General features: G+C 56.7%; 1 protein-coding gene across 2 annotated transcripts in view; it reads right to left on the bottom strand.

The window, feature by feature from the left end:
• Window positions 1–24,133, bottom strand: part of SEMA7A (semaphorin 7A (JohnMiltonHagen blood group)) — a 45,367-nt gene that overhangs the window by 11,553 nt on the left and 9,681 nt on the right. For both annotated transcript variants that reach the window (XM_064157258.1, XM_064157257.1), the window contains exons 2-7: window positions 8,545–8,678; window positions 7,463–7,513; window positions 6,337–6,432; window positions 5,933–6,017; window positions 4,947–5,057; window positions 641–780 (exon numbers count right to left, since the gene is read on the bottom strand). In XM_064157258.1, coding sequence (XP_064013328.1) covers window positions 641–780; window positions 4,947–5,057; window positions 5,933–6,017; window positions 6,337–6,432; window positions 7,463–7,513; window positions 8,545–8,678 — 617 coding nt within the window. The remainder of the gene's footprint in view (window positions 1–640; window positions 781–4,946; window positions 5,058–5,932; window positions 6,018–6,336; window positions 6,433–7,462; window positions 7,514–8,544; window positions 8,679–24,133) is intronic.

Here is a 24,133-nt window from a genome sequence, read left to right on the forward strand (position 1 = left end):
CCTTGGTGATGATCTTGGGTCAGGCATTGCCCAGGAGGGGGGTCACCATCCCTGGGGGAGTTCAAGACACAGGTGGGCATGTGGCACTTGGGGACACAGCATGGTGAGCATGGGGGTGTTAGGCTGAGAGCTGGGCTTGATGCACTTAAAGCTCTTCTTCCCATCAACACAATTCCACCATCCTACCACCTTAAAGGTTCCCTTCCTCCCTCCCTCCCTCCCAGTACAAGTCAGTCTATGATGCCAGTGAGACAGGAGAGAGCTTTCTCCTCTCTCCAGGCAGGCTGGGACAGTGGATGGGAAGGTCAAAGCCAGACCCATGCAAACTCTGTGGTAGAGAACTGAGCCAAAGGGGCCAAGCCATGAGCCAGTAACATCCCTGCCTGAGCCAGTAACATCCCTGCCTGAGCCAATAACACCCCTCCTGAGCCATTAACACCCCTACCTGAGCCAGTAACACCCCTCCTGAGCCATTAACACCCCTACCTGAGCCAGTAACACCCCTCCTGAGCCGGTAACACCCCTACCTGAGCCAGTAACACCCCTCCTGAGCCAATAACACCCCTACCTGAGCCAGTAACACCCCTACCTGAGCCAGTAACACCCTTGCCTCCCCACCACACCCTGCTCCCCGTGGTACCTTACACAGCTGGGCCACCCTGGAGATGTTTCTAGGAGCCTCAGGGCTCTTATCTGGGTTATCTTCACGGAAGAAGTAGTAGATCTTGTCCTGGTGAGGCTCTTCGTGCCTTAAAGTGGTGGCTTTGACAAACTGAGGGTCTGGAGAGGGAAGGGAACTGTCAGCACAGCTTGGCCTGAGCCCCCAGGTTTCACATGGAAAGCCCTTGGGGTGCTCTGCAGCTATGCACAGGCCCTCAGGCAAGAGGAGGAACCACAAAGACCATCTCTGCTCCAGGCAGAGGGCAGCTCTAAGCCCACCCCACCAGCAAGTGGCACTTAATGACTGCCCTTCAAGTGCCACTTTCCCAGTGGGTTGCCCTTCCTCTTCCTCCTGCCCAATTCCACATTGAAGGCCAAGTCTCCAGAGCTTGGAGAAGCTTGGGCTGCTTAGTGGCAGAGGAAAACTTCTCCCTCTTGTAATGACATAAGAATCACAGAAGGTCAGGGGCTGGAAGGGACCTCCAAAGCTCATCCAGTCCAACCCCCCCCCCCCCCCCCCCCCCCCACCAGAGCAGCATCACCCAGAGCAAATCACACAGCAGCACATCCAGGCAGGTCTTGAGTATCTCCAGAGAGGGAAACTCCACAGCCCTCCTGGGCAGCCTGTGCCAGGCTTCTGTCACCCTCACAGGGTAAAAACTCCTCCTCATGTTCCCATGGAACTTCCTATGCCTCAGCTTCCACCCCTTGTGCTGGCAGTGGGCATCACCCAGCAGAGCCTGGCTCCAGCTTCTGGGCTCAATATCCATGAGCTCAGCCCTCAGTCTCCTCCTCTCCCAGCTGCAGAGCCTCAGCTTCTTCAGGCTCTCCTCATAAGGAAGACTTTCAACTCCCTTTACCATTTTGTGTGGCTCTGGGCTGGACTCTCTCAAGCAGTTCCCTGAGGGGTCCAAAACTGGACACAATATTCCAGCTGTAGCCTCAGTAGGGCAGAGTAAAACCTCTCTTAACCTTCTAATCCACCTCAGGATGGCATTGGCCCTCCTGGCCACCAGAGAACACTGCTGGCTCGTGGTCAACCTCCCATCCACTAGGACCTCCCAGCTCCTTTTCCCCTTCATTGCTCTCCAGAAGTTGTCCCTGATGGGGACAAGCTGCACTGTTGTTTGTGTCTGCTGTGGAAAACTCTTCCTAGCAACACCCCCAGGGCCACAAAGAGCATCCTCAGCAACAGCAGAGTCCCTCTGAGCATCATTAGGTGGTGGCCCCAGGGCAGGGAGCTTTTGGGGTTGGCCTGTGGGTCTGGCTGGTTGGTTGGAGTCTTGGTTCAACCTCTCCACTGCCTTGTGTGAAGAAGTGCTGGGGTGTCCTGATTGGAGGTTGTTGTTGGCCAGGGGTTCACTCATCTCCCATTCTCCATTGCCAAAGGCATCCTGGGGTGCATCAAGGAGAATCTGGCCAGCAGGTTGGGGGAGGTTCTCTGATGAGATCATATCTGGAGCATGGGGTCCAGTTCTGAGCTTCCCCAGTTTAAGGGTAGGGGTTTGCTGGAGAGGGGAGAGCAAAGGGCTCCAAATGTGGCAGGGACTTGGAGAGGAGACAGCAAAGGGCTCCAAAAGTGGCAGGGGCCTGGAGAGGAGACAGCAAAGGGCTCCAAAAGTGGCAGGGACTTGGAGAGGGGACAGTAAAGGGCTCCAAAAGTGGCAGGGGCTTGGAGAGGGGACAGTAAAGGGCTCCAAAAGTGGCAGGGGCTTGGAGAGGAGACAGCAAAGGGCTTCAAAAGTGGCAGGGGCTTGGAGAGGAGACAGCAAAGGGCTTCAAAAGTGGCAGGGACCTGGAGAGGGGACAGCAAAGGGCTCCAAAAGTGGCAGGGGCTTGGAGAGGAGACAGCAAAGGGCTCCAAAAGTGGCAGGGACTTGGAGAGGAGACAGCAAAGGGCTCCAAAAGTGGCAGGGACTTGGAGAGGAGACAGCAAAGGGCTTCAGAAGTGGCAGGGACTTGGAGAGGAGACAGCAAAGGGCTTCAAAAGTGGCAGGGACTTGGAGAAAGGGCTCCAAATGTGGCAGGGACTTGGAGAGGAGACAGCAAAGGGCTTCAAAAGTGGCAGGGACTTGAAGAAGGGAGAGCCAAGGGCTTCAAAAGTGGCAGGGACTTGGAGAGGAGACAGCAAAGGGCTCCAAAAGTGGCAGGGACTTGAAGAGGGGAGAGCCAAGGGCTTCAAAAGTGGCAGGGACTTGGAGAGGGGACAGCAAAGGGCTCCAAATGTGGCAGGGGCTTGGAGAGGAGACAGCAAAGGGCTCCAAATGTGGCAGGGGCTTGGAGAGGAGACAGCAAAGGGCTCCAAATGTGGCAGGGGCTTGGAGAGGAGACAGCAAAGGGCTCCAAAAGTGGCAGGGACTTGAAGAGGGGAGAGCCAAGGGCTCCAAAAGTGGCAGGGACTTGGAGAGGGGACAGCAAAGGGCTCCAAAAGTGGCAGGGGCTTGGAGAGGAGACAGCAAAGGGCTCCAAATGTGGCAGGGGCTTGGAGAGGAGACAGCAAAGGGCTTCAAAAGTGGCAGGGACTTGGAGAGGGGACAGCAAAGGGCTCCAAAAGTGGCAGGGACTTGGAGAGGGGACAGCAAAGGGCTTCAAATTGGCAGGGACTTGCTAGAGAGGGTAGAGCAAAGGGCTCCAAGGGGCTGCAAGTGCTCACTGATGGCTCCTGTGCAGCTTCTCCTCCAGCAGCACCCCCAAGTGCCTCTCCTCAGGGCTGCTCTCCAGCCACTCACTGCCCAGCCTGGATTGCTGCTTGCCATTGCCCTGCCCCAGCTGCAGGACCTTGCCCTTGCTGACCTTCAGAGGTCTTCTCCAGCCCCTTCCATTCTGTGTAAGCAGCTGGAGGGTCCTTTCTTCTCTTTCCCAGCCTGTCCCTACAGGTTTCCCTCTCAAGCTGTGACCTTGGCTGGGGCTATGGAAAGAGTTACTGCCCGGAGTGGAAGTTGTGGTTCCTGTTTCCAGCAGCAGCAGCAGCAGCACTGCAGGGCAGGCAGCTGATGGGCACCTTTACATAACCAAGTCTGCCAGGGGACTTGCCAGCCCTTTCTCTCCAGTTCCTCATCTCCTCCCCCTCTGCAAGAGGAACTCTCTCATCAGCTGCTCTTTTCTCCCAGAAGCAAAGAGGTGAAATTCCACCACCCCCCCCCCCCAGCTGGCAGCAAAAGAGCTGGAGGGGAGCTGCTGGGGCTCTCCTCATCACCACTGAGGATGGGGAACCAGATCAGTCCTTCCAGCACCTGAAAGAGCCTAAAAGGGAAGCTGGAGAGGGACTTTGTCTAACTGACAGGGCATAAGGTTTGAAACTAGAGCAGGAGAGATTTAGATTGGACCTTAGGAAGAAGTCCTTAACTATGAGGGTTGTAGAAGCCTCACCCATAGAAGTGGTTTAAGACCAGGCTGGATGAGGCTCTGTTGAAGTGAAAGGTGTAGGGACCTTGGCAGAGAGTTGGAACTAGATGAGCTTTAAAGGACCCTCCAAACTGAAGCCATTCAAAGGACCCTCCCAAAACTGAGGCCATTCAAAGGTCCCTTCCAACTGAGGCCATTCAAAGGACCCTCCCAACTGAAGCCATTCAAAGGACCCTCCCAAAACTGAGGCCATTCAAAGGTCCCTTCCAACTGAGGCCATTCAAAGGACCCTCCCAAAACTGAGGCCACTCAAAGGTCCCTCTCAAAATTGAGGCCACTTAAAGGTCCCTCCCAACTGAAGCCATTCAAAGGACCCTCCCAAAACTGAGGCCGTTCAAAGGTCCCTTTCAACTGAGGCCATTCAAAGGACCCTCCCAAAACTGAGGCCATTCAAAGGTCCCTCCCAAATGAAGCCATTCAAAGGTCCCTCCCAAAACTGAGGCCATTCAAAGGTCCCTTCCAACTGAGGCCACTCAAATGTCTCTCCCAACTGAAGGCATTCAAAGGACCCTCCCAACTTAAGCTTCTCAAAGGTCCCTCCCAAAACTGAGGCCACTTAAAGGTCCCTCCCAACTGAAGCCATTCAAAGGTCCCTCCCAAAACTGAGTCCACTCAAAGGTCCCTCCCAACTGAAGCCATTCAAAGGTCCCTTCCAACTGAGGCCACTCAAAGGTCCCTCCCAACTGAAGCCATCCAACGACTCCCACAGCTCTAAGCACGACTTAGACCCAAGCGAGAACTTCCCCAAGCCCACCTCAGCTGGGCAGGAAGGACAGAGCCCACTCCAAGCTGTGCCCATCTACCTCTCAGCTGTGGGCTGAGAGAATCCAATCTCTCTGGCTGCTGGGTCCTGGGCCCTTCAAGGGCTGCCCTGCACTCACTCTGCATCACTGTGTCGCTGGTGTAGAGCTCTCCCCCACCTCTGACGCGGCGGAACCGAGGGATCTTGCCGTTCTGCTGGCTCTTCTTGATGGTGGAGTAGATGTCATGACCTGGGGGGATAGGAGGGCTGAGGGCTGCTGGGCTCATGGCTGCTGGGCTTTTGGCACAGGGAGCAGCAGAAGGGTTTGTGGGAGGGGAACCAAGGAAGCAAGAGCTGGGCAGAGGCCAAGGGGATGAGACTGAACAAGGCCAAGGGCAGGGTTGTGCACTTTGGCCACAACAACGCCAAGCAGCACTAGAGGCTGGGGCCAGAGTGGCTGAGAGCAGGCAGGCAGAGAGGGAGCTGGGGGTGGTGGCAGAGAGGAGCTGCAGAGGAGGCAGCAGTGCCCAGGTGGGCAGCAGAGCCAATGGCATCCTGGGCTGGCTCAGGAGCAGTGTGGGCAGCAGGACAAGGGAGGTTCTTGTGCCCCTGTGCTCAGCACTGCTCAGGCCACCCCTGCAGTGCTGTGTCCAGTTCTGGGCACAGAGCTCCAGCTGCAACCTCATTCAGGCAGAGGAGAGGAAGAGGAGAACCTCCCTCAGCCTGCTGGGCACAGAGCTCCAGCTGTGGCCTCTCTCAGGCAGAGGAGAGGAAGAGGAGAACCTTCCTCAGCCTGCTGGGCACAGAGCTCCAGCTGTGGCCTCTCTCAGGCAGAGGAGAGGAAGAGGAGAACCTTCCTCAGCCTGCTGGGCACAGAGCTCCAGCTGTGGCCTCTCTCAGGCAGAGGAGAGGATGAGGAGAACCTCCCTCAGCCTGCTGGGCACAGAGCTCCAGCTGTGGCCTCTCTCAGGCAGAGGAGAGGAAGAGGAGAGCCTCCCTCTACCTGCTGGGCACACTCTCCTCACTGCTCCTCAGGAGTGGCCAAAAGGGCACCCTGTTGGCTCTAGCAGCAGTGCCAGGGCCCTGCCCAGCAGCAGGGCTGCCAGTCTGAGCTGCCAGGCTTACCATCCACGACGACGAGGGCGTTGGAGTCGGGGGTGAAGGGTGCAATGCCTCTGCCATCCCACGGAGTGCTCTCCTTCCTCTGGGTCTGGGGAAGGACAGCAAAGCCTCCTCTCAGAGAGGTGGGCACTGCAGGACAGCACCCACCTGCAGCAGGAGGAAAGCAGCTCTCCTTGGCTGGCACAGCCCTGAGCAGGGGCAGAGGAGAGGGGGGGCAGCAGGCAACAAGAGAGCAGCTACCCCCAGAGGGGGCACATGCGGACCTCTGTCGCAGCAAACAGCTGAAGGAAGGGAGCAGCTGGGGGCTTTGGAGCAGTCCAAGAAAGAAAGGAGGGCATCAAGGAAGAGGTTTAGAGGTGGAGAGAGGACAAAAGGCTTTGGGCAGAGCTCAGGTGGGCAGAGCCTACCAGGTTCCAGCAGGTGGGAGCGCAGGCGCCGGTGCCGCAGACTAACAAGGCATCTCCATACTTCTCCAGCAAGGTGAGGTAGTTCTTATCGTCCTCCTGCAAGGGAAACACAGCCCCACAGGTCCACTCTCAGAAGCCCAGCAGGGTGAAGGGGGTTGGAAAGGACCTCTGGAGATCAACCACTCCAACCCTTCTGCTCCAGCAGGGGCACTCGCAGCAGCTTGCTCAGCATCGCTACGGCCAGGTGAGGGTTGGAAGCTCTCCAGAGATAGAGACTCCACAGCCTCTCTGGGCAGCCTGCTCCAGGCCTCCACCACCCTCACACCAAACAAGCTTCTCCTCCTCTTCAGATGGAAGCTCCTGGCTTTGAGTTTGTGCCCATTGCTCCTTGTCCAGTTGCTGGGCAGCTCTGAGAAGAGCCTGGCCCCAGCCTCTGCCTTCAGCCTTTAGCTCTTGCTGAGCGTTGCTGAGATCCCCTCTGGGGCTGCTCTTCTCCAGGCTCACCAGCCCCAGGGCTCTCAGCTTTTCCTTCTCACAGAGATGCTCCAGGCCCTGCAGCAGCTCTGTAACCTTCACTGGACTCTCTCCAGTAGCTGCCTGTCTCTTCTCTCTCAAACTAGGAAGCCCAGAACTGGACACAAGTCTCCAGAGATGGCTTCACCAGGGCAGAGCAGAAGGAGAGAAGAACCTCCCTTGACCTGCTGGCCACACTCTTCTTCACACCCCCCAAGAAACCATTGACTTTCTTGGCCAAGGCAGCACATTGCTGGCTCATGGTGACTTTGTTGTCCACCAGCACTCCTGGACCCTTCTCTGCAGAGCTGCTTTCCAGCAGCTCAACCCTTCCTGGGTTGTCCTAGACCCTACACTTGCCCTTGCTGAACTTCACAAGGTTCCCCTCCACCCAAGTCTCCAATCCCACAGCACCACACTGCCATCTGACTTCCTGGCTCTTTAGCATGGGGCTCAGAGCCAGAGGAGCTGAGCAGCACCACCTCATCTGCTCTGCTTCACAAGCACTGCAGCTCTTCACCAAGACAGAGCACACGAGCAGCTCCTTCAACCCAGCTCCTCCAACCCTCCCCCCCACCCCCAGCACAGCTCTTCCACCACAGGGAGCACCTACCAAACTTCCAGGCATCAGGCACTGCCCTTCATTTTTCACTGGGAAGTCTTCCTAGGGTAAAAAGAGGAAGAGATACACTTTAGAACCCTCCCTCTGAAAGCCACCTGAGGTGAGCTCAGCCTCACAGCTCTCTTCACAGAGAGGCAGCTAAGGGAGCACAGTGGTGAGGAGGTCACTGAGCATGGTCACTTAGTGCCATTGCTTGGATAGGGCTGGGTGATAGCTTGGGCTGGATGAGCTTGGAGGTCTCTTCCAGCTTCTTGATTCTCTGATTGCATGGTCTGGTTGATGGATAGGGCTGGGTGATAGCTTGGACTGGATCAGCTTGGAGCCCTCTTCCAGCCTGCTTGATTCTAATGGCTGCATGGTCTGGTTGATTGGATAGAGATGGGTGATAGCTTGGAGGTCTCTTCCAACCTGCCTGATTCTCTGATTGCATGGTCTGGTTGATTGGATAGGGCTGGGTGATAGCTTGAGCTGGATGAGCTTGGAGCTCTCTTCCAGCCTGCTTGATTCTAATGGCTGCATGGTCTGGTGGATTGGATAGGGCTGGGTGATAGTTTGAGCTGGATCAGCTTGGAACTCTCTTCCAGCCTGCTTGATTCTAATGGCTGCATGGTCTGGTGGATTGGATAGGGCTGGGTGATAGCTTGGGCTGGATGAGCTTGGAGCCCTCTTCCAGCCTGCTTGATTCTGTGGCTGCATGGTTTGGTTTGATTGGACAGGGCTTGCTTGCTCCTTGGGAGAAACAGCCAATCCTCACTCTTACTTCAGCCTCCTTCTAGAGTCTGTTAAGGTCTCCCTCCTCTTCTCCAGGCTTAAACCACCCCAGTTCCCTCAGCTGCTCACCACCAGACCTGTTCAGCTGTGTTGCCTTTCTCTGCACCTTCTCCAGCTCTCTGCTGCCCTTTCTCTGGGCAGGATGTGGCAGGCTGAGCAGAGACTCTCTTTAGTCTCTCTGAGCAGAGACTCTCTTTAGTCTCTCTAAGCAGAGACTTCATTTGCAGGCCTGCCCTTGCTGCTGGCAAAGCCACTTTGCCGTGGGGCTGTGGGGTCCAAAGCTGCCAGCAGAGCATCCTTACCGTGTAGTTCTCAGAGGTGGCAAAGTCGTAGTAGTAAAGCCTTCCCTCTCCCCCAACGTAGATGGCTGAGCTGTTCTCCTGGTGGTAGAAGACTGGGTACTTCTCACTCCTGGGCAGCACAAACTCTTTCACACCTAGGACCAGCACACAGAAGAGACACTGGTTGAGAGCATCCACTTGCAGAGAGCATCCACAGCCACCTCCCGGGGCCCTTTCCCCAACCTCGGTGCAAGAGATGAGAGAGAGAGAGAGGAAAAAAAGCCAAAGGAGAGGGAGCTGGGAGCTCTCTGGGCTGCCTTGGATCAGAGCCAGGCAGGGAAAGGCAGTGCCCAGGCTAGGAGCTGAGCTATTGTCCCCTTGGCTCCAGGGCACAGGAGAGCTGCACAATGGAGCCATCATCCCCACCCAGTCTGGCCCCTGCAGGGCTGGGGATGGAGGAAGAGGAGGAGGAGGAGGAGGAGGAGGAGGAGGAGGAGGAGGAGAAGGAGGAGGAGGAGGAGGAGGAGGAGGAGGAGGAGGAGGAGGAGGAGGAGGAGGAGGAGGAGGAGGAGGAGGAGGAGGAGGAGGAGGAGGAGGAGGGAGGGGAATGGCTTTGCAGGAACTCTCAGAATCACAGAAGCAGGCAGGGTGGGAAGGGAGCACAAGGAGCAGGCAGTGCCAACCCCCCTGCCATGCCCAGGGACACCCTACCCTAGAGCAGCCTCACCACAGCCTCAGCCTTCCAGGGATGGAGCCTCAAAACCTCCTCCCTGGGCAACCCATTCCAGCCTCTCACCACTCTCCTGCTCAACAACTTCCTCCTCCCCCCCAGCCTCACTCTCCCCACCTCCAGCTTGGCTCCATTCCCCCCACTCCTGACACTCCCTCACAGCCTCAGAAGTCCCTCCCCAGCTTTTTTGGAGCCCCCTTCAGACCCTGCAAGGCCACAAGCAGGTCCCCTGGGAGCCTCCTCTGCTCCAGCCTGCACAGCCCCAACTCTTTCAGGCTGTGCTCACAGCAGAGCTGCTGCAGCCCTCAAAGCAGCTTAGAACTGGCTCTGTGAGCTTAGGACTCTCTGCAGGGTCCACCCTCCCTGTGCCCACAGGGTAGATCACCTCCTGCCAGCCACAGCCCAGCATCACATCTCTCCTCACCCACCTCCAGCACCATCCCCTCCAAGGTGAGGGATAGAGTTTGGAGCCTCCAAGGCAGAGCCCACACGTGAAAGGTGACACTGAGAGCCACAGCTCATCAATGCCACCCCCTAGAAGTGAGATGCAAGACATAGGAGCCATGTCACAACCAGTTGCAGCAGATAGGAAGCTTCTCAGGCCCAGCTGGGAGGAGGAACTGTCTGTCCTTTCCTCTTTCCTTCCTCTTTCACCTTCTGGCTTTCCCAGCCTCTCTTTCCTCTAAAGGACCTCCCTTCCCCACCATGAGAGGCTGGCCCCACACCACAGCACCTTTGTGAGCTGCCTCCTCTAGAGCTTCTGCTGTCCCTCACTGGGGTCCACTGCTCCTGCAGCCCTCTCTGGGATGGCTGCAGCCACATCTGGGCAGCTTTGAGCCCAGCTCCACAGCAGCCTGCACCTCACACACTCTCTTCAGCCTGGAGGTGAGGAGGAAGTTGTTGAGCAGGAGAGTGGTGAGAGGCTGGAATGGGTTGCCCAGGGTGGTGGTTGAGGCCCCATGGCTGGAGGTGTTTGAGGCCAGGCTGGCTGAGGCTGTGGTCAGGCTGCTCTAGGGTAGGGTGTCCCTGGGCATGGCAGGGGGGTTGGCACTGCCTGCTCCTTGTGCTCCCTTCCAACCCTGCCTGGCTCTATGATTCTCTAAGTGCCCAACCTAGGGGCTGGAGCAGGTCCAGGGTGGGGCAGCAAAGCTGGTGAAGGGTCTGGGGAATAGGACTTGTGAGGAGCAGCTGAGGAGGAGGACACTGAAGGGAGACAGCTCCCTGAAAAGGAGGCTGGAGACAGCTCCCTGAAAAGGAGGCTGGAGACAGCTCCCTGAAAAGGAGGCTGGAGACAGCTCCCTGAAAAGGAGGCTGGAGACAGCTCCCTGAAAAGGAGGCTGGAGCCAGGTGGGTGCTGTTCTCTTCTCCCCTAGTGTCAAGTGATGAAATGAGAGGAAATGGCCTCAGGTTGGACAGCAGAAGAAACTTCTTCACTCAAAAGGGTCCTCAAAGACTGGAAGAGGCTCAAAGACTGAATGCTCATCCCTGGAGGGGTTCCAAAGCTGCAGAGCTGTGGTGCTGAGGGCCATGGCTTAGCCCCAGCCTTGGCAGAGTTAGGGAACAGTTGGACTCTCATCACCTGGAAGGTCTTTTCCACCCACCCAGCTCTCTGGTTCCACAATTCCACCAACCCTTGCAGCAAAGCCTCGAGTGGGATTGCAGTGAGGAGAAGGAAAAGGGCTCCAGGCAGGACCTGGCCTGTGGCTTAGTCAGGGCAGGCTCTTTCCATCAATCCCTCTTTTCCCTTTCCCAGGGAAGAGGAGGGGGGGACTCTCTCCTAGCAACTGCTGCTGCTCCCAGACAAAGAGGCAGAGGTTGTGTCCACCCCAGGAGCTGGCAGCCTGCAGCAGACAGGCAATTAATCAGTGCCACGTGTCCCTCTCTATTGACAGGGGCCACTTGGCAGGACAGGCAAAGGACAGCCCCTTGCACAGAGCAGCAACTCCACTCTCTCTGCCCCGAGGCTCTGCAGGGCCTCAAGTGGAGAATCACAGCAGCCCCAGAAGCTTAGAGGCTGGAAGGGACCTGCTGAGCTCATCCACTCCAACCCCTCCCCTGCCACAGCAGCATCCCTCCAGGGGAGTTCACACAGGGATGCAGCCAGGTGGGGTTGGAAAGGCTCCAGAGGAGACTCCACAGCCTCTCTGGGCAGCCTGCTCCAGGGCTCTGGCACCCTCACTGCGAACAAGTTCCTCCTCCTGCTGAGCTGAAACCTTCTCTGCTCCAGTTTGTATCCATTGCTCCTTGGCTTATTGCTGTGCACCACCCATAAGAGCTTAGCCCCCTCCACTTGACCCCCACCCCTCAGCTGTTGATAGACACTGATCAGATCCCTCTCAGCCTTCTCTTCTGCAGGCTAAGCAGCCCCAGAGCTCTCAGGCTCTCTTCGTGGGGGAGATGCTCAAGTCCCAGACTAGAGAGCTGCTCTTCCACAACAGAGAAGAGTCATTCACCATAGAGGAGATGCTCAACTCCCCAGACCATCCTCATTGCCCTCTGCTGGGCTCTCTCCAGCAGCTCCCTGTCTCTCCTGAACTGCAGAGCCCACAGGGGAGATGCTCAGCTCCCCAAACCATCCTCATTGCTCTCTGCTGGGCTCTCTCCAGCTTCTGCTCCCTGAGGAGGAAAGGACTTAGCTCCTTCCTACCATCCCTGGAGAACCACCACAGCCACAGGCTCAGCTTCTGCTCCCTGGGGAGGAGAGGACTTAGCTCCTGTCTACCATCCCTGGAGAACCATCACAGTCACAGGCTCAGCTTCTGCTCCCTGGGGAGGAGAGGACTTAGCTCCTGTCTACCATCCCTGCAGAACCTCAGCAGCCACAGGCTCAGCTTCTGCTCCCTGGGGAGGAGAGGACTTAGCTCCTGTCTACCATCCCTGCAGAACCTCAGCAGCCACAGGCTCAGCTTCTGCTCCCTGGGGAGGAGAGGACTTAGCTCCTGTCTACCATCCCTGCAGAACCTCAGCAGCCACAGGCTCAGCTTCTGCTCCCTGGGGAGGAGAGGACTTAGCTCCTGTCTACCATCCCTGCAGAACCTCAGCAGCCACAGGCTCAGCTTCTGCTCCCTGGGGAGGAGAGGACTTAGCTCCTGTCTACCATCCCTGCAGAACCTCAGCAGCCACAGGCTCAGCTTCTGCTCCCTGGGGAGGAGAGGACTTAGCTCCTGTCTACCATCCCTGCAGAACCTCAGCAGCCACAGGCTCAGCTTCTGCTCCCTGGGGAGGAGAGGACTTAGCTCCTGTCTACCATCCCTGAAGAACCACCACAGCCACAGGCTCAGCTTCTGCTCCCTGGGGAGGAGAGGACTTAGCCCTTTTCCACCACCCCTCTGGCTCACAGCTCTCAAAAGACATCTCTTGGCCCAGCCTGCAGAGGAGGAAGGCAACAGCCCATGTACAGGGGAGCCCCTAAAGCCCTTCTCCCCCCTGTTCATCTACCACATCCCATCACCAACACACCTCAGGCAGCTCTGGCCAAACACCAGCAAACTTGGCTCTTACTTCCAGACCTCCATCCCATAAATCTGCTGCTACTCCACCTGCAGTCATTCCCCCCCAACTCTTACTCCTCTGCCTCACCCTTTCTCACTGCCCAACCCTTTGTGTCCTTTGCTTTAGTTCTGAGGCTTTCTCTCTTCAAACTTCAGCTCTGAGAGCCATGGCAACCTGCAAGGACACCCTCCTCTGCCTCCAGCCAGAAGCAAACAAGCCCAAAACAATCATTTGCTTGGCTCCAAAGTGGTGTTTATCCTAGAGCTCCCTGGAGACCACACTGAATCACTGAGTGCAGAGCAAACAGACGAGGCTCAGGAGCCTGTTTGCAGCTCTGGGGCTGATTTAACTTCAGCTGGAGAATCAGAGAGTGGCCTGGTTGGAGAAGACCTTCAGAATGTTGAGTTCATCCAGGAGCTAACAGCTCCCTGGCACACAGCTGTCAAACCATGGACCAAGCTCCTCACCCTGATGTCTTTTAAACACCTCCAGGGATGGTGACTCCACTACTGCCCTCTTCCAGTGTAGGTTGCTGCTTCACCAGGGCACCCTAGGTGAACACCAGATGCCCTCTGCAGTGTCATCCTCACCTCTTGAAGCCATTTAGAGCCCCATCTGTCAGCCTGGAGGGGGGCAGAGTATTGAGATCAACCAGCAGCTAACATCTCCCTGCACAGAGCTGCCAAACCATGGCCCAAGCTCCTCACCCAGATGTCTTTTAAACACCTCCAGGGATGGTGAACAAGAGATGCCCTCTGCAGTGTCATCCTCACCTCTTGAAGCCAGTTAGACCCCCAGCTGTCAGCCTGGGGGTGCAGCATATTGAGTCCCACCAGCAGCTAACATCTCCCTGCACAGAGCTGCCAAACCATGGCCCAGGCTTCTGACCCTGATGTCTTTTAAACACCTCCAGGGATGGTCACTCCACCACTGCCCTCTTCCAGTGTAGGTTGCTGCTTCACCAGGGCACCCTAGGTGAACACCAGATGCCCTCTGCAGTGTCATCCTCACCTCTTGAAGCCATTTAGACCCCCAGCTCTCAGTCTAGAGGTGCAGGACATTGAGTCCCACCAGGAGCTAACATCTCCCTGCACACAGCTGTCACACCATGGCCCAAGCTCCTCACCCTGATGTCTTTTAAACACCTCCAGGGATGGTGAACATGAGATGCACTCTGCAATGCCATCCTCACCTCTTGAAGCTATTTGGACCCCCAGCTCTCAGCCTGGGGGTGCAGCATATTGAGTCCCACCAGCAGCTAACATCTCCCTGCACAGAGCTGCCAAATCATGGCCCAGGCTTCTGACCCTGATGTCTTTTAAACACCTCCAGGGATGGTGACTCCACCACTGCCCTCTTCCAGTGTAGGTTGCTGCTTCACCAGGGCACCCTAGGTGAACACCAGATGCTCTCTGCAGTGTCATCCTCACCTCTTGAAGCCATTTAGACCCCCAGCTCTCAGTCTAGAGGTGCAGGACATTGAGTCCCACCAGGAGCTAACATCTCCCTGCACACAGCTGTCACACCATGGCCCAAGCTCCTCACCCTGATGCCTTTTAAACACCTCCAGGGATGGTGACTCCATCACTACCCTGTTCCATGTAGGTCACTGCTTCATCAGGGCACCTCAGGCACAAAAGAAGGGGGTGGAGATGTGCCATGGCCCTCCAGCCTGCAGCTCCTCACCAACACAGCCCCTCCAGTGTGCCCTTCCCTGCCCACCCTGGGGATGCACAGCAGCAGGGCAGGAGCAGGGAAGTGGTGGAGTCACCTCCTCTGGAGGTGTTTAAAAGAGAGCCTTGGGCAGGAATCTCTGTGAGCAGTGGCTGGGATACCTCTGCCCTGCAGAACTCACCTCCAGCCTCTGCTCTGCCTTCAACAGCCCAGCTCAGGCAAGTGGTTTGTGGGTGGAACACAGGAGGTTTCACTTGAGCTTCTGGTTCATGCCCTTCACTTTTGCTTCTCCTTTGGCAGGCTTGAGGGAAGAGCAACCCTGCACCCCTCCAGGCTGAGAGCTGGGGGTCTAAATGGCTTCAAGAGGTGAGGATGACACTGCAGAGGGCATCTCTTGTTCACCATCCCTGGAGGTGTTTAAAAGACATCAGAGTGAGGAGCTTGGGCCATGGTTTGGCAGCTCTGTGCAGGGAGATGTTAGCTGCTGGTGGGACTCAATATGCTGCACCCCCAGGCTGAGAGCTGGGGGTCCAAATGGCTTCAAGAGGTGAGGATGAGGCACTCAATGCCATGATCTAGTTGACTGGCTAGGGCTGGGTGCTAGGTTGGACTGGATGAGCTTGGAGGTCTCTTCCCTCCTGGTTGACTCTATGGTTGCAGAGGGCATCTCATAGCCCACACTGCAGTCTGAAACTAGAGCAGGGTCAGTCATCAGGAGGAAGTCCTGCACAATGAGAGCAAGGAAACCTTGGTGCTGGTTGCCCAGAGATGGGCTTGAGGTTTCAGGAAGACATTCAAAGTCAAACTCCATAGGGGCCCTGAGCAACCTGCCCTAGTTGGAGATGTCCCTGCTGACTGCCACAAGGGCTGGAGGACCTCCAAGGGTCCCTTCCAACTCAAGGCAGTCTGTGATGCTGTGACCCAAAGAAGGGTTCATGACTCCCTCAGCTGCCTTTGACACTGCTCACACCTCCTGGAAGGGGGAAGGACATGACCCTACCACCACCACCACCCTCTGAAATGGAGCCTGGAGCTCCAGAAGAGACACAGGGCTCATTCCCAGAGCCTCTCTAGCTCTTAGCCTGGCATTTGCTGCCAAGCCACCAGCAGATCAATGGCACCATTGTCAATTGAAATGCCAACCCCTGGGGCTGAGAAGGGGAAGGGAAGGGGGGCAAGGGATGGGAGAAAGAGCAGCTTTGTGCTCTGCACACAGCAGACTGGGGAGGAACAACATGAAATGAGGGAGGAAACAGGGAGCCTGCTGCAGCTCGGGAGGATGCCTGCGGGGTGAGCTAACAGAGGAGGAGGAGGAGGAGGGGGGAAAGGAAGAAGGAGATGCCCTGGATGAGGTCCATAGAATCAGAGAATTGTCAGAGTTGGAAGGGACCTCAAGGATCATCCTGCTCCAACCCCCCTGCTGTGGGTAGGGACACCTCAGACTAGATCAGGTTGCTCAGAGCTGCATCCAGCCTGGCCTTAAACACCTCCAACAGACAATGCCAGGTTGGGAGAGACCTCAAGGCTCCTTTGGTCCAACTTCTAAGCCAAATGCATCCAGTAACTGCAGCACCTTCCCATGGACCTCCAGAGGAGCAGGTCCTAGGCTGGGGAGGGACTTTTGAGGCTGTGAGGGAGTGTCAGGAGTGGGGGGAATGGAGCAAAGGTGGAGGTGGGGAGAGTGAGGCTGGAGGGGAGGAGGAAGTTGTTGAGCAGGAGAGTGGTGAGAGGCTGGAATGGGTTGCCCAGGGAGGGGGTTGAGGCCCCATGGCTGGAGGTGTTTGAGGCCAGGCTGGCTGAGGCTGTGGTCAGGCTGCTCTAGGGTAGGGTGTCCCTGGGCATGGCAGGGGGGTTGGCACTGCCTGCTCCTTGTGCTGCCTTCCAACCCTGCCTGGTTCTGTGATTCTATGATTCCATCTATGCTCAAGCCTGTGGAGCAGGCACAAAGAGCATCAGCCTGAAAGAATCCCTGAATCCCAACAGGCTAAGGGTTGGAAGGGACCTCTGGACCTCATCCAGTCCAACCCTCCCTGCTAAAGCAGAGGTACCCACAGCAGCTTGGCCAGCATCACCATGGCCAGGTGGGGCTGGAAGCTCTCTAGAGAAGAGGACTCCACAACCTCTCTGGACAGCCTGCTCCAGGCCTCCATCACCCTCACACTAAAGAGCTTTCTCCTTCTGCAGAAGTCACAAAGCATTTAGGAGTCAAATGAATCCTGAATCATCAAATCAGAATGCTGAGTGTTGGAAGGGACCTCTGAAGCTCATCCACTCCAAACCCCCCTGTTAAAGCAGAGGTACCCACAGCACCTTGCCCAGCATCACCGTGGCCAGGTGGGGCTGGAAGCTCTCTAGAGAAGAAGACTCCACCCAACCTCTCTGGGCAGCCTGCTCCAGGCCTCCATCACCCTCACACTAAAGAGCTTTCTCCTTCTGCAGAAGTCACAAAGCATTTAGGAATCCTGAATCACAGAATCATCAGATCTGAATGCTGGGGGTCGGAAGGGACCTCTGGAGCTCATCCACTCCAACCCCTCCCTGCTAAAGCAGAGGTACCCACAGCAGCTTGCCCAGCATCACCATGGCCAGGTGGGGCTGGAAGCTCTCTAGAGAAGAAGACTCCACCCAACCTCTCTGTGCATCCTGCTCCAACCCCTCACACCAAACAAGTTCCTCCTCACGCTGAGGTGTGCAGAGCAGTGCTGACAACAGATGGAGGAATCCTGCTTCCCATCTGACAGGCTGGGATGGGATTGCCTCCCACCAAGCCCAGCTCTGCTGACACACCCAAGGCCTCTTTGGCTCCCTTTGGCTCCATCCAGGAACCCCCTCAGCAAAGCCTGACCCTCCCCAGCAGCACCTCAAAGCAGGGGCTCCCCAGAGCTTCGTGCAGGGGGAAGCAGGGCCCCCCCCACCCCCAGAACAGATGTCCCACCAGAGAAGCAGCCTGTGGGCGTGCAGCCTGGTGGCAGGCACACTGAAGAACCCAGCTCTGCTCCTGACTCAGCCCTTCCTCCCTCCCCGGTCTGGCAGCTGACTCCTGCAGCCCAGACGTGGCTTAGTCACCAGCTCCAAGGGCTTCGAGCAGAGGTGGGCGAGGATCTGAGGAGGGGAGAGGGAGGAAGTCTCCAACTCAAGAGATGCTGGGGAAGGACTGTGGCTGCCTGAAATGGAGCTGCTGGCTCCATCAGATGGTGCCAGCAGTGTGAGGAACCGAAATGAAGCTTAGGTGATGAAAAAGGAAGGAGGATTCAGAACCCTCTGCTGCTTGGGAGCAGCACCGGTGCAGAGGAGAGGCAGGGAAGGGCAGGACCTTCTCTTGCTCTTCAGGAGACCCTTGCTAAGTGTGATCCCTGCTGAAGGTTGGGCTCAAGCTCTCTTCCACCCAAACCAATTCTGTGGCTGTATGCTGAGGGGGAAGCAGGCAGGGTGCGAGGGTTACCTGCTCCTTGGCACCGCCTGCGCTGCCCTCAGTTCCTGCCTCCTCCCAGACCCTCCAGCTGCTGCCCTCTGATGGGGACACAGGCTCAGGTCCCCAGGATCCAACCTGCCTAGGCATGAAGCTCATCACTGCGCTGTGTCCTCTTTGCCACCTCTCTTCTTGATGCCTCAGGAGTGCACCCAGCAGCCCCAGGAGCTCTTCTCACTGTGGCGCATCCTGGCACCCTCAGCCGCCGCTGCCACGCGTTGAGCTTCCCTGGCACGCCACTGGTGACACTGCCACCTGCTCTCCTTGCCTGGCTCCCACCTCTTACAAACACTTCCTCCTTCCTCAGGTTTGGTTCCTTCCTTTCGGGGCAGACTGAGCCATCTAAGGCCTTGGCACCAGCTGCCAGCCGACTGGGCTGGGCTCTGCCTTGAAAGCTGCCTTCGCGCTTTGCCTTCCCCAGCACTGACTCACAAGCACAGGGCTCTGTCCCCTCCACCTGTGGCAGAAGCCCTCCTCTCCCCACCCCGACCCATCCCCAGGCTGGGCTGTGAGTCAGGGCTGAGTGTGTGCTCCAGGATCCTTCCTGCACCTCATCCAGCTGCTGGGAATGAGAGCAGCCTCAGCTCGATAACATCCATCCTCTTCCTCATCCACAGGATGTGTGACAAGCAGCCCAGCCCGGGCAGAGCTTCCCTTTAAGGGCAGGGGAATGGGAGCCAGGTTCCCTGCCTCTGTCACCTGCTCTGGGAGCAGGATTCCTGGTGACATCACTCTGCAATGGAGCTGCAGTTTCACTCTTCCCCAGGCAAGATTAGGAGGAGCATGATCCTCACAGGCTGGAGGTTAGGAGGAAGATCTTGACAGAGAGTGACTGGCATTGGAATGGGCTGCCCAGGGAGGTGGTGGAGTGGCTGTGGCTGGAGGTGTTGGAGCCAAGCCTGGCTGGGGCACTTAGTGCCATGGTGTGGTTGGTTGGGCAGGGCTGGGTGCTAGGTTGGGCTGGCTGAGCTTGGAGCTCTCTTCCAACCTGCTTTGATTCTATGCTTGGCCAGACATCAGCCCTGGGAGGCTCAGCAGCAGACTGTCCCCCCTCCAAGGGGGACATGAACCACAGAATTGCTTCACAGAGTTGCCTGGGTTGGAAAAGACCTCCAGGATCATTGAGTCCCAGCTGGAACCCAACTACCATGGCTACTATGCCCTGTCCCCAAGTGCCATCTTGAACACCTCCAAGGATGGGGACTCCACCACCTCCCTGGGCAGCCTCTGCCAATCCCTGACCACTCTTCCAGCAAAGAATTTGTTTCCTTATCTCCAACCTGGCACAGTTGCAGACCATTCCATCTCGTTCTGTCACCTGATACTAGGGAGAAGAGACCAACTCCCACCTCATTCCAACCTCCTCTCAGGCAGCTGTAGAGAGCAATGAGGTCTCCCCTCAAGCCTCCTTTTCTCCAGGCTGAACCACTCTCAGCTGCTCCTCATCAGGCCCTTCCCCAGCTTTGTTGCCCTTCTCTGGACACTTTCCAGCCCTTCAATGCCCTTCTTGGATGAAGACACTCCCCTGGGTCCCCTGTATCCCTGGGAGAAGGGCTGGATTGCAGCCCCCCCCCATGGCTGTCTCCATAGCTGTGCCATGGGTGCCAAGCAAGGAGCCAACTGAGACATTCTGGCAGGAGGAATTCACGCCCCTGGGGAGCTGCTGTGCTGGTGGAGGTTTTCCTTCCCAAAGAGAAGCAACACAAGAAGAAAACCACAGCTGGGTGTGGGAGAGATGTTCCCCAGAGCCTCACTCACCCAGCAGCCATCCTCATCCCTAAGGGAAGCTTTGAGGAGGCTTTGATGGGGCTCAGGAAGATCCTTGTTTGGTTTTTATAGGATCAACGTGTCTCTAGATGAGACAACCCAAAAGGGAAGGGTTTGCTCTGATCTGCCACGGGGGAGTGATGGAGACCTTGCAGCTCCCAGCCCCTGAAGGGTCTCCACCACAGCTCCAGGGAGATGCTTTTGCAAGAGGGGAGGAGGCTTTTGAGAAAGGGCCAGGCTGAAACTCTGCTCCTCCTGCCCTGAGCACACAGCACCAGCAGGCAACCCACTGAGGAAACCCCAATCACACTCCTAGCCCCAGCACACAGCAGCTGTGAGCACAGCTCTGCAAAGGGCAGGGGCTGGAGGGCAGCTCCTTTGTGAGCATCAAATCACCTCCAGGTGCATCCTAACCCAGGCAGGGTAAGGCAGCAGCACCAAGCTCACAGCAGCTGCCAGAGGTTCCCATGGATGCATCCCAAGAGCCTTCCTGTGCTCAGCAAGACCTGAGTCAGTCAAAGAGTTTCCCAGTCAAGGCAAAGTGCTTTCTCATCAGCCCTGGCTGTCATTTTCCCACTGGCCTTCAGCCCTCCCTCCATCCCATAGGAAACATTGTGGTTCATTTGCTGACAGGGAGGGCTTGGGCTTGTGAGCTGCTCTCTTCCTTTTCCATCTGGGGTCATTTTGTTCTTTGGTCTTTGTTTCCATCTGTGGTCATTGCAGGTTCTCACCTGCACAAGCAACCAGCTGGAGGCTGGAGAAGGTTTAGGGAGGTGTAGCCCTGAACCCCCTTGCTAAGAGGTCCATGTCAGGTCCTGCCCTGAGGGGTTGTGGACTCCTCATCCCTGGAGGTGCTCAAGAAACCTGTGGCCATGGCACTTGGGGACACATTCTGCTGGCCAGGGTGGACTCAACGACCTCATTGTCCTCCAAGCCAGATGATTCTATGACTCTTGTGGGAAAGGCTCAAGAGAATGAGGTGTGAGAGCCAGGATGGGGGGGGAGGGAGTGAGGGGAGGAGAGACGTGCAGCTGGCAAGCCCTCATTACTCAAACCCAGAGCTGGTGGTCTGGCACATTTCACTCCTCTGCCCTTGGTTTGGAGCTCACAACGAAGTCAGAGCAAGGAGTTTCAGCCCTTTGGTCTTCCTCATCCTGTCTCTCTCCCCCACTCGAGACCGTTTGGAGATAAGCAGCATCAGATCATCTGCCAAGAAACCTCACCCCTGTCACTAAGCACAACCCCTCCCTGACTGCCCCAACTGCTCCAACCCCCCCCAAAGCACCCTGAAAAGGAAGCAGCAGGCCATAGATAGAGCAGCAACATCTAACAGCTACACCACCAACATCCTCTCCACAGAGGTATTTTTCCACCCGTGGCCAAACCACCTTCCTGACCACCATCCCATGCTGCTGTTTGTCTTTCCTTTGGCTCCTTGCCCACCCCCTCCTCTGCAAAGGGCTCTGCAATCGCACTCTGCTCCTGTGGCTGCCTTCTGCTGCCCCTCGCAGAGACCTCTGCCATCAGCAGCAAACAGGCTTGGGAGCAGAGGAAACAATTCAGCCCACAGTGATGGTGGAGAGGAGGCAGGGAAAGGGGAGGAGGCAGAGCCTCCAAAAAGGCTCTTAGCCTGCTTCGTGTTGCAATCCAAATGCCTGGAGGGAGTGTGGGGTGGGGGGGTTTCTATGTTGGAGTAGCAAGAAGGCTCCAGCTCCCTGAGTACACTTAGCCAGACAAATGTGCTGCCTTCTTTTCTCCCCCCAACCCCTCCCCACCTCCTTCTTTTCAGAGTTACACTACAGCAGGCAAATATTCAGTGCATTAATGATTTCCACTCTATTTCTGGTAAGCTCTGGAGCATCTTGGCAGCAGGCAGCAAGCATTCAGCAAAAGGCTGAGCTAGGAAGGGAGCAAAAAAAAAACCACCCCAACCTAAGCCACCCTCTTGGGTTGGTAACCTGCTCAGAAGCTGTGCTGAGAGCTCTGAGGCTGCATCACCTCTTGGAGGTCTCTTCCAACCTGCTTGAGTCTATGACTGGCCAGGGCTGGGTGCTAGGTTGGGCTGGATGAGCTTGGAGCTCTCTTCCAACCTGCTTGATTCTATGATTTGGGCTCCACACAGGATGGGTTTCTGCTTTTGCAGCAAGAAATGACCAGGTGAGAGGCACCCTAGCACAAAAAGCACCCTCCTGGGTTGGTCACCCAGCTGCTGGGCACAGGCATGCCTGCTCAGAAGCTGTGCTGAGATCTCTGAGGCTGCATCACCTCTGTGAGGCCCCACTCTAGCCACTACCAGAGATGGCAACGAGCCCAAATACCTCCAGCAAGCAACAAAGGAGGCTCCTTAACCTGCAGCCTGGAAGGAACAAGCCTTGAATTCCAAACCTGTGCTATCCAGCAGGGCTTGGGGAGCGTGGGCAGTGCCAGAGGGGTGGCACTGGGGTAAAGATGCTCTGCTCCTCCTGCAGCACAACACGCTGGGCACGCTAACACATCATCCCTGTCCCCCTGCCCATCTTCCTGCATCCTCTCACCCCCACCCCCCAACATTCTGCAGCACAGAAGCTCCTGCCACTGCAAGAAGAAGAAGGGGAGAGCCCAGAGCCTTTGATTCTCAGGCTGCAACTCGTCCTCCTCATCATCATCATCATAGCAGCAGCCCCAGAGCCGAGCATTGCTCGCTGCACCCCGCAGCTTGCAGGGGCTAAATTTAGAGGCAGGTTTTGTTCCTTTCCCCCCTCCTCCCCCCCAAAAAAAAAAAGCTTTTCCCCTCGCAGTTTCCTGCTGGAAGCTGTGGAACTTTGCCCTCTGACGATGGCACAGGGTTTTTGTTCTGCCACGGTCACTGGAACAATGGCAGAGCAACAAAAGGGAGGTTTGAAGCAGGAGGGTTGCTGGCTGGAGAGAGTGGTTGCTTCCCCTCCTCACCCACCACCACCTTTCCCACTAGGAAGATCAGCTTCCAGAGGTTGATTTGTCATCAAAAGCCTTCTAGGATGGAAAAGCAGAAATTGCCCCCCCCCAATTACCTCTACAAGCATCCAGCAGCAAAAAAAAAAATAGACGTTTTGCCTTTTAGCTTTAATTGGCAACCAGCTCCAACCTCCCTGCTGCTGCTGCTGCTGCTGCTGAGGGCAGCTCAGCAGCCCTGCTCAGCCACATCTGCTCTCTGCTCACAGCACAAACCAGCCAGGCTGTGGGCATCTCCTTCCAGCCCAGGGCAATCCAGCTAAGAGGTGGACACATCCCAGCCCAGGGCAATCCAGCTAAGAGGTAGACATATCCCAGCCCAGGGCAATCCAGCCAGGAGGTGGACACATCCCAGCCCAGGGCAATCAAGCTAAGAGGTGGAGACATCCCAGCCCAGGGCAATCCAGCTAAGAGGTGGACATATCCCAGCCCAGGGCAATCCAGCCACAAGGTGGACATCTCTTCCCAGCCCAGGGCAATCCAGCTAAGAGGTAGACATATCCCAGCCCAGGGCAATCCAGCCACAAGGTGGACATCTCTTCCCAGCCCAGGGCAATCCATCTAAGAGGTGGACACATCCCAGCCCAGGGCAATCCAGCCACGAGGTGGACATCTCTTCCCAGACCAGGGCAATCCAACCAGGAGATGGACACATCCCAGCCCAGGGCAATCCAGCTAAGAGGTGGACACATCCCAGCCCAGGGCAATCCAGCCAGGAGGTGGACATCTCCTTCCAGCCCAGGCCAATCCTTCCAGGAGGCAGACACCTGTGTGGTCCCCCAGGTAGCCTCCAGCTTCTGCAGAGCTTTAGAGGTTGGCAGAGGTAGGTAGAGGTAGGCAGAAAGAGCTGTGGCTACAGAATGGTTTGGGTTGGAAGGGACCTTCAAGATCATCCAGTTCCAACCCATCTCACCCTGGGCAGGGGACACCTTTCACTAGCTCAAGTTGCTCTAAGATCTCATCCAACCTGGCCTTGAACACCTCCAGGCAGGGGACATCCACAACCTGTCCCAGTGCCTTACCACCCTCACTGGAAGGAATTTCTTCCTCATCTCCAGTCTCAATCTGCCCTCTCAAACGAGGAATGAGGATGAAGGTTCAGCTGCCTGCAGCAGAGAGGAGGCACGGGGAGCAATCTGCCTTCTCCCAGCTTAACTCCATTCCCCTCAAACAAGGGATGAGGATGAAGTTTCAGCTGCCTGCAGCAGAGATGAGGCACAGGGAGCCCTGCCTTGCCAGTTGGAATCCTCCAACCCACTGCTGCAGGCTTCCCATCCCTGCAATAAATACCAGCTAGGTCTCAGCTCTGCAGCTTCTTGGTTTGGTGCCAGAGGAGGTTAGGCAGACCTTGCTAGCAGCCCCTTCCTGCCCCCTCCACCACCAGCAGGAGCACTCAGTAACCATTCCCCTCACGTCCATGGTTGGCTGCAGCACTGCACTGCTCAGCCTTAGAAAGCCAAACCAGCACCTGGCAGGCAGGCAGCTGAAACCAAACCTTCAGCTCTGAC

This window comes from Pogoniulus pusillus, chromosome 17 (genome assembly GCF_015220805.1).
Source record: "Pogoniulus pusillus isolate bPogPus1 chromosome 17, bPogPus1.pri, whole genome shotgun sequence".
Classification (NCBI taxonomy): domain Eukaryota; kingdom Metazoa; phylum Chordata; class Aves; order Piciformes; family Lybiidae; genus Pogoniulus; species Pogoniulus pusillus.